The 10,089-nt window shown below is 46.4% G+C and overlaps 1 protein-coding gene across 1 annotated transcript; it reads left to right on the plus strand.

Annotated features, from left to right (window-relative positions):
* Positions 1-1,046: 1,046 nt before the first annotated feature.
* LOC128303829 (uncharacterized) lies at positions 1,047-10,085 on the plus strand. The gene is made up of 5 exons (XM_053040907.1): positions 1,047-1,657; positions 2,154-2,370; positions 8,157-8,467; positions 8,541-9,092; positions 9,165-10,085. The coding sequence occupies exons 1-5, from the start codon at positions 1,047-1,049 to the stop codon at positions 9,697-9,699; spliced, it is 2,226 nt and encodes a 741-aa protein (XP_052896867.1). The 3' UTR covers positions 9,700-10,085.
* The last annotated feature ends 4 nt before the right edge of the window (positions 10,086-10,089 follow it).

Consider the following 10,089-nt stretch of genomic DNA (forward strand, 5'->3'; position numbering starts at 1 on the left):
CTTTGGATCGAAGTCGGCGTTGCCTGTGCTGCGGTTTCCGGCACCTTCCAAGAGTGTAAGACAGTGGGAGAGAAAGAAATAGATAGGGTGGAACAGAGAGGGAGCGCGAAAAGGTCTCGTTCTCGCGTTCGGTGCCGCACCAAAATCGGATCGGGCTCGCCGTTCGTTTTGGTGTGCCCTCGTCGTCATCGTCGTCGTCGTCGTGCGGTCGTGAAAGAGGGCATTGGCATGGCATTGTACAAGCATGGCAGGTATGTTTCGAGTTCGTGCCAGGACGCGGACCACACGCGCTCCAACAGTAAGTCAGTGCGGGACACTCGCCGGCACCGGAAGCCAGGCGTCTCCATTGCCTTTCGGTACCGTAACCGTTGCCGCGATGTCAATCCCATCGTGCCGTGCGTACATTTCGCGTCCTGTCAATCCGTTTTCGATAAAATAACGACCATAAAACCGCATAACTTACCGACGACACTCACACTCGGCTGGATCGGTGGCGGGTGGAAGGGAACGAGGGCCAGAGAAGCTTTCTCCCTTGGGCGAGGGCACAAGCGAAGCATAGAGAAAGAAGGAAAAAAACGGCTAGCAGGTGATCCTTTCCCGTCACCCGTCAGAACGTGGTTTCGTTCCGGTTTTACTTTCGTTTATTGCGGTCGTGCGGTGTTATTCTGTAGTTGGTGCCTGGAATCGTGTTCGATACGTTCGTGTTCACGAGAGTACGCGCAGAGGAAGGGAAAAAGGGTCAAAAGCCGTCAGTTTGAGGTTCGGGTCCATCGCTTTCGGCACTAGTCGATGATCCTGTCGCTTCAAGCGTACTTTCCAATCGACGTGCTGTTCGGCTTTGAGACGTCCTGGCATTCTGGTCCCTACCCCGTTGCTTTCCCTCTCTTTGATTGTTGTTTCGCATTTCGGGTGTTTCGTGCAACGATCCGCTTGGAATTTACATACCCCCACTACATCGACCTCTCCCATCTATCCAGCGTTTGACGCTGGGTGGAAATTTCGGACTTCGGATTTCGGGATTGCGGTTTTTCGCTTAAAACAGCATCATGTCGAGCGCTCGCTGCTTAAACTGGTCCCGACCGCCGCCGGGAAGGCATCCAGCAGCGCTCCGGAAGCAGCTGTCCTGCGTCGAACCATCGTCACCCTCACCCCTGCCCGGCGGTGGACGCTCCCAATCGGTAACTAGTAGCACACCGTCGCCTGCCCGGGCCGACACAGACTTCTGTCACTTTCTCGTCACCGGTGCGATCATTCACTCGAACCGTTTGCAAACCTATCACACCTACAATCAGGCCCACCGTGGTGCGAGCGCCTCCCTGCTACGATCGCGCCCTTCACTGCCCAGCGGCGAAGACGGTGTAGACGGCGGTCAGCAGCGCCGTCGTCCGGCCAGTGCCAGTGCCAGTGGTCTGCTGACGACTCCGGGAGACGAACGAACCACCGGCAGGCCGGGCCGGAGAGCGATCTTGTGCAAGCAGCTGTCCCTCGATCGAAGCATCCTGGTAGCGTCCTCCATCGCGTCCGGGATGGCGACGGTTGCATCCGGTGGTGGAGGTACCTTGGCGCTGGGCGCTGATCGGGACGAGGTGAGTGGTGACGGGTGGGCCTTCAATCGGAAGCAACAGCAGCAACGACCCGGAGCTGGACCCAGGAATGAGTGCGTATTTCCAAGTGATCAGACTTGTTATATTTAATTGCTTACAGTTGTTAATGTTTTATCAAGCGAAGGATTAAACGCATCGTATGACATGTGGCTAAGTGATAGTGGTGTTGAATATCGGAACATTTTTTACTTTATTGCATATTTAATACAGGCCTAAACGAGCACGTGCTGTAGCAGTGGAAAGTGTGTAGTATGAATGGTATATTAATGCTGTATGGCTTGATATAGATCAATTGCACTCAATGGTGTAGCGATTAGAATGCTTTATTCTCACCCAGAAAGAGTGACAGTGATATGTAAATGATATGATTTAATATAATTTTCTTACATTAAACTGCGAATTTAGTATTCCTTCCTTACCATTTATGTGTAGTATGTAATAGTGAAAAGTGTAGTTAATTCATCTCTGAATAGATATGAACATTTCGTGAGCAATGGCCGAATATTGCCAACAGTTCGCTAATTTCTCCTTTGCTACTCTTGGCCGCAGCTCGGATGGAAACGCTAAAAAAGGCCTGAAATCTAACAAAGATTCGCGAATCAATATTAAAATCTTCTTGGGCCAAACCGTGCAGCAAGATTCTTCCGACACCGGTATAAGCGATACAGAGGGAGCCACTCCAACAACAGCACTACAGCAGGGAAACAACACTAGCCGACCGATCGCTTCCTACTCCAAGCAGGAAGCTCCATCCATCACGAACATGGTAAGTAGTAGAAATATACAGCACAAGGAATTCAACACCAGCTCTTTGAAAAAATATTTCCCACGCCCGAGGTTACTGAACCGCCCGGAACAGCTGCAAAAGTGTCCCGATTTTCCTCGATTCTTTGTGAGTCTAGCGGGAAATTGCGTTGTTAAGGTGGGTCCGTGTTCGATAGTTTTGGTAGGGAGCGCTAAACGAAATCCTAAAATCCATTCCGCCCAACGGCACAAAGGAGAAGAAGTGAAACACCAACAAAACAATAACGACGGTAACGGATAGAAAACAGCGACAGCGAATGAGGTCGTCGTCACCGGGCGGAAAGTAGGCCACCAGGCGGCTCCATTACGTCGAACTTGATAATGATATCCACCGGTTACAAACAATGCAGTCGATGAATCGCGACGATTCGCGCTTTGCTAGGATTGTGTTGCAAAAGTTTGGTTAGGACAGCGCAGGCAATAAGAAATTTAAGCAAGTCGAAGGTCAGTGTGCAGAGTTGGGCAAAATCTCACGGAATTTGAAGTTGTAATTATTAAGGAAATGATTTACCGAATTCAATGCAGGCGAAAATTCTTCCAACTTCGAATTGAAGTAATTCGGATGAAAGGCGCCTAAAGGTATGCAATTCAAGTGTTCAAATAAGAAATTCACTCGACTGATTCGAACTAACAGCGTTGTAGAGGCAGTGTCATACATACCTTTAGGCGTTGTAGATGCTTTCAGAAGATACTGGTGCATTTATGGCATTCTCTTATAATAATAGTTATTACATGAGCTGAGTTGTTTTATAGCTTTCCAACGTTACAACAAGGCTCCACCACCCTTCCACCCATCGAAATATCCATTGTAAACTGATTTTACACTACGGTAATCTTCATGCCATTCAACTTATCTTAGCAAGCAAGGTCCACTTACTAGGAGGGCACACGTTGAAGGCAACATTAAACATCTCCGTTGTATAAACACCCATCGTTCTGCAATCGAAAGAAGGCCTTGCGGCTTCATATCTCTCGAGCTGTCAGCTTTTGTTTGACTCGCCTGACGACAGCGTCAGTCAGAGCAGCAAACCTACCCTGAGCTTCCCCGGTAGTACAACTAGGTCAGCTGGTCGGTTCGATTAAAAATGCAACTCCCAACTACGGCAAGTTCGTGACTGCTTCCGATTTGTTTGTCCGTGCCGAGCATTTTCCGTTCATTAAACGGAACGGGGGAGCTATTTGTGCGATATTGAACACAATCCTTAGTGTTCCCCCCGGTACCGGGTGTGTAGAATTCAATCGGGCAATCAGAACACCATAAATTCAACACCCACAAGCACCATTTGTTTCACAGCTAGTATTCTGTTGCCGTGGAACAAAGTGCAGCTTATTGCATAGCTTTCGGTGTGCGCTGATAGGGGTCTCTTTTTGTAGTCTGTTCCATTCCGGTGTATGTTCCTGGTGTGGTTGGTTGCTACCGTGTGCCAGTTGCTGCCGAACGGTGAGGCTAGGCACAACCTATAAATTTCTGCAGCTCGATTGCGATTTGATAACGCGGAAAGTGCATCTCGAGCGTTTCCATCCGACCAAATACAGCTAAAAAAAGGTCGTTCAATAAGAAGAACCCTTGTGTATATTATGTGAATACTCAAAGAACCACTATGTCAGAATATATGACGTATACATCTTTGTGCCTAAATAGGATAACTACACCCAAACAGTTCTGAAACTGTAGGATTCGTGCATATTTTTAATTATGTTGTGCATTATTGCATAATTTATACACCAAAATCCCACCTTCCCATTTATTGCAAATAAACGATTGTGATTCCTAAACGAGTGCCACCGTGTGTGTAAACCATTTTCCAAGTGCAGGGAACTCTCGACAACCGCCGTAATGAAGTAATTAAACAACCATCCTGTTCCTCAGACTTTACAAAGCCTCCATCCACTTCAATGAAACGTGTAGCGAGTGTGCATTGCATGTGCACCAGCAAACAATAACAGCCACGAGTGTTGTACAAAGCCGCAGGTAAGAATTGCCGAAGGTGAGAAAAAATGCTAATTAACGATCCTCCACTTAACAAAGCGAATAAATCCAAACGAACGAGGTCACTGCCCATACCATTATTTTAGATTCGGTTTCGCAAATTCGAAACACAGCTTAGTGTCTGTAGTGGAATAGTTGTGAGAAGTGAACAGAACAAAAAAAAGCATCAACGTAGAATCAAGACAAGGATCACCTCCATAGTGTCCTTGATTTGTTTGGTTTGGTACGTACAATGTCCTAGAAAACATTTAAACCATTCAAAAAAGTGATATCTTAATGGTTTGTTTTGTAATGTTCGTACCATTGTGGCTCATGTTTTGTCGAATACCTCACTTTAGTGAGTTGCCTGTGCGAATCCTTTTTTTACTGTGATGTGTTACAACACTGACCGTCTATAGCAGAAGAGTCTCCAATCACACTAATTGATAACATACCTATCAGATAAAAGATAGTGGATTAGAATTGTTGGTACCTCCTTTGCTGTTGTTGCGGCTCTCCTTTGTGGTTAATAATCTGATGGGGATTTCAACGAGCGAAGTGAGACGAAAAGTTTGTCTTCGCTTTATCCATCATGTCAAGGCAATTGTCGACTCTTCTATTTTTTTCGTTTACAGAACAATGAACACACATAGCCGAAACAATGTAAAACCCTGTGCTAGCTTCCGATTTGTGATCAGGAGCTAGGCGAATCGTTCATTTTAAGTGAGTGCCAAGCTTTCCAGTAGTTTCCACTCATTTGATAATTTCGATAAGCTCTCGAAAGATAAGATCACCATGCTATCGGACGAGCTCTGTGCCCATTACCTAACACTAGCCTGCAACCTCATTTGTCCCATCATCATGATTAGTATTATCACTTCCAATTTGCATCTGTCGTCGTGATTTCTGAGGTATTCCCAACGCCACCCATGCGTTTTTCTTTATTGATGTGTAACTACGATAGAAACACTGATAATACGATAACAGGATAGCTCTGCTGTATAACCTGAAGGCAACAGTGGCTATTCGGGAAGACCTTCGGAAATCGTCAACGCGGCATCGTGACCAGCCGGTCCGCGGATGATTGATGATGAAACGGATAATTGAACGCAATTACATCAGTAGTTACACAGCGAACCGACGCAGAATTCACAGTTAATGTAACCCTGATTGCCGGTCACGCTTCTGCAGGTAGAATCGTATGAGGCTAGCTGTAGAGCACAGCCTCTGTCAATCGTGTAACGATTTTCGTACGGCACTGCAATAGGAGTAGTAAAAGCAGATGAGCTTGGAAGGAAGGATAAGATCACCATGTTTGGTAGCTTTCCATACGCACCGTAACGCTGGACGCGGTAACACACGTAACCGGTCGATCGACCCCACGGTAAGACGGTGGAAGTCAATGGTGGATACCATGTCACCTGCGGCCAATACGGCGTCGTTGGATAAGTAGGATACGGCGAGGTCGGCAGAGTCGGTCCTATACCACCGCCACCTCCAGTCGCAGGATTCCCGCATATGACGGCACCCAAACCATTTCCCTCACAATTATTACAGGAATAGCAGACCAGCTGCGAGTTCACGGCTTTGATCGAAATGATAATATCAGATGTGGGGGACGTCAGATGTAGCCAAATGGGGGTTCATTTCCGACACTTACCTTCTAGAACCAGCAGTAATAACAACGCTACAAAACTCGTAATACGCTCCATTTCGATCGGCCAAGAACAATCTCGATTTTGAACAATTGAAGCACTCCACAGAACGACTTCCTTGCAACTGATCAACGAAAATGCCAAATGCCATCATCTAAAGGAACGGTTTCGGTGATGCTCGTATCAGGAGATAAAGCGATCAAGATAAACTCACGTCTCATCAGTGCGTGATGGTGTCACGTACAGATGGTCTAATAATATATTGTACATTTAGGTAGCTTTTAGTTAATGTATGCAATAACTAATGTTTAAACCATCAAAAGTTGACGGGGATGTTTACTAATTAAATCACTTAAGTTGTTTTTTTAACAAAACAAACAAATTTGTTTGTTTGATGATCTGTACATGGGGTCGTATGTAAATATTATCATTATCGGCAGGCGATAGATAATAGGTGATGGAATGTGCGAAAAAACCCAAAATCGAAATGATGGATGATGGAGCTACACGCCGAGATGTTAAGCAACAGCGCCGAGATGTTTTGTATTAATCGTTATGCACGTCATGTCTCGACAAACCGTTGAATGTCTCATCGGTCTGGAATGCAATCGTCAACTATGCCAAAAATGATAAGTGATCAGTGGAGGATCAATCCCCTTGGAGGCCCAGGGCGGAATTTTTAAAGGGGGGCCTATAATTTTGCTACGTTATTATCGGTGTTAGGGAGGCGTACTTCAAACATGATTTAACAACACCAGCAAAGTCTCGGAAAGAAAGCTCCCTTGCGTACATCTCAGAGTTCTGTTGCGTAGCCCTGTTAACGGGCCTAGTAAGCTAGTCTATATATAAACGATTGTATGCTAAGGGGAACCATAATGCCACTACTTGGATCACATTTTCTACGATTTACGTACATTTACGATTCCTGATTAGTCCAACGCCTTCTACGATTTTTGGCCCAAGGTACAGTTTTCAATCGGTTTACTTTACGGTAACAATCAGAGAAACCTGGTTCGCTCATGTTGATGTTTTAGGCGATGAACAACACAATTGTTTTCAGATTTGCGAAACCATGAAAGCATGTTTTTCAAGAGGAGACACCTGCAGTGTAGAATAAATTTGCCCATCACTATTGCATTGCATACTATCAAATCCGTGAGAGCTTTATATACTGTAATACTTACTGTATACTTTTAAGTCACATAGTCGATATACTACTCTGCATTTAATTTATCACATAGAAACAAATGTTTTATATAACCATGGAAGATATTTTTGATAAATGTTTTACCTTTTTAAATTAAATTTTGTGCTATAAATTAACTCTACTGTTAACTTTCAAAAAATCGCACAATCGGCACCATTTTTTTGGGGCCCCCAACACGGCTAGGCCCTAGGCGACCGCCTACTCCGCCTACCGTTTGATCCGCCGCTGTAAGTGATACATAATTCAAAATTGTTTTAACGTTGGATAACCATGATGTGTTTGAATGGATTATTCGCCAAAAGTCCAACCAAACGATCAAATTGTTGCAATATTGTATCTCTATACCGAAAATACGACACTTCATCGTGAAGTTTAAAAAAAACTGTCGATCGACAACATGATTGGCAACGGCAGTAGCGTGCACAAGTTTGGCAAAGCAGCTAAGTACCGGCGATTAGTTAGTCGTCCGATTCTTGCTACCCTTGCTACCCTGCCTTTGTCCAGTTCGAAAGTGTTAAATTACATGTCAATTATACATGACAGCAACGCCATTGCTCGTGCCTGAGCCGCATTGGAGCTCCCCAAGGGGAGGAGGTGTTTGCAAACGTATTGCAAAGTTTCGCCACTGCACCGGAATTGCGTCACCGTTCCCAGGACTGCACGTGCAAAAGCTGTTACTGCTTTCGTGGGTTTTCATTTCGCTGCCTTCGCCTTTGCTGGAGCGTTCTATTGGAGTGAGAAATAAAAACTTTTGCCGTCGTGTCGACTTGGGGCAAAATAAAATAAAACACAAACACCAAAAGCACAATGCACGCGCGGAGTCGCTGAACTGACAACTTGATGTGTGACTTTCACCCCTCACGCCATTGACTAACGATTTTTCTATTCTTTATTTTTTTTCTCGCTTTCCATTCCAGTCGCCCGACAGTGGAAAAAGCAAACCCACCAACGGAACCACCAGCCACGGCACAGCGAATACTTCCCAAGCTGGTGCGGGGACCTCGCATCCGACAGCAAACGCTGGCAACGGGTCCAGCTCTAGCGGAAGAACCTCTTCACTGGCCCAGCGTAGGGCACAGTTTCAAGCGAACAGACAAAACTCGGAAGCTCACGATCGCCGTCATCCACCACTGGTGCGGGCTATGTCCGCACCGATCCGACCTGCCGATACTGAAGCGTCAAAGTTACTTCAAGGCAAGAAGAAGCCACGTCGTAGGAAAGTGTTAAGGTAAGCGGACGCACTCAATTGCCAATTTTGCTTGATCGTTCCCTAACGATCTGCTGTCTCGGTCTCACATTAGGGAGAAAGACGAGTATAACATCTGTGAAGAAGATGAGTTTAGCGATGATGGATGCAACAAAATGGGCCCAACTGCAATGGGTGGAATACAGCCCGCGTCGGGATCGAATGGTCGGCCATTACCTGCCTGCATTTTGCCAATGCGTTCCCGCTCCGTACTAGGCGGTGCTTGCGACATAGAAACACTGGTTTCGCTGCTCAGCTCAGGTGGTAGTGACTCGGAAAAGGAGCAAGATTCCACGCAAGCAGCTCCGGGCAGTACGGGACCACAGTCGCCAACAGCTACCGTAACACCGCCGGTCTCCTTTCACAGGACACCATTTTCCTCAGCCCATCTCGCAAAGGGACGCGCTCCGATGCTCAAGAAAGCCGGCAAATCTGTGTCGTTCCAGGAGAGCGACCTCAAACCGGTCGCGACAGCCGGTCTCAATCGGGACTACCGGAAGCCAACATTTCAACCAACGGTGGCAAGCAGAATTCGTCGTACGCAACAGCTAGTTAGCACGCTAAATGCCTTCCAACTGAACAAGGACAAAGACAAGGACCGAAGCTGGTGGTAACTTTAAATGGCCGCTTAATAGAGTCTTTTTTAATGCAGACCTCTTTACAACGGGTTTCTTTTCAGTGAGGATAATGATACGGACGATAAGCAGAGCGAACCATCGGACAGTCCTGAAAGGGATCATCACAACGACAACAGCACATTCACTGAATCTCCAACAATACCGTCCACCAATAGCGTTAAGGGAAACGCCAGCAAGACATCCGGTAACGGTGCGGTTAACACTTCCACCAACGGTGACCTTCAAACGCCCAAGGAACAGGAATGCTATCGACTGTTTCTCAAGATGTCCAAGAAGGGTTTGGCTGTTTCGTACGATACCATCCTACGCGGAATGCTCACGCCTACCGAGTTGCGCGTACTGCAGAAGAAGAAAAGCCGCCAGTGCGTTGAAAATGGCACCGAGCATGGAGGAGCCGGTGGTGAAAGTTCGCCGGAAAATGGAACATTTGAAAATGGGACCACGTTTGAGGAGTTTCAGTACCGACACAGGAGCGAGGATGCACAGCTTACCATACCGGAGGAACCACCCACAGTGCCGAACGAGCAGAGCACCGTTGAACAGGAATGTCAAATTGTTGCAGAAAGTGCATACTGAGCGTGTTAAGTGTGCTTCGATTTTGTGTTCCGCTATCACTTGATTTCTGTTAACGTGGGCTGTGGCTGACGAGTAGAACTGTGATAGGAAGTGAACACAGCCCGAGAAGTAGTAGGCAGTGCCCGGCACTCCGGCACAGCCACGGGCGTATACTACTGTTTGTGTTTGCGAATGTGATGTAAAACTTATGTCTTCGTTAGTGCTGTTTCTGTTTCGTTGATACTGACCAGAGTTTAATGTTGAAGTTTTTTCGATTATTTGTAGCAAAACGTAAGCGCGTGACCGATTAGCAAGATGGTAGTGATGTTCTTCGACTTGTGTGTCTCCTAAGCGTTTCATCCAGTTGCAGATTCCACTAGATACAAACGCACGAATAAATAGCACCATCAA

This window comes from Anopheles moucheti, chromosome 3 (genome assembly GCF_943734755.1).
Source record: "Anopheles moucheti chromosome 3, idAnoMoucSN_F20_07, whole genome shotgun sequence".
NCBI classification, from domain to species: Eukaryota; Metazoa; Arthropoda; class Insecta; order Diptera; family Culicidae; genus Anopheles; species Anopheles moucheti.

Excerpts from the sequence above, each read along its gene's own strand:
- LOC128303829 (XM_053040907.1), top strand. The coding sequence starts at position 1,047 with ATGTCGAGCGCTCGCTGCTTAAACTGGTCCCGACCGCCGCCGGGAAGG. Across the intron at positions 1,658-2,153 it reads GGAGCTGGACCCAGGAATGA|CTCGGATGGAAACGCTAAAA; the intron begins GTGCGTATTTCC and ends TCTTGGCCGCAG. Across the intron at positions 9,093-9,164 it reads AAAGACAAGGACCGAAGCTG|TGAGGATAATGATACGGACG; the intron begins GTGGTAACTTTA and ends GTTTCTTTTCAG.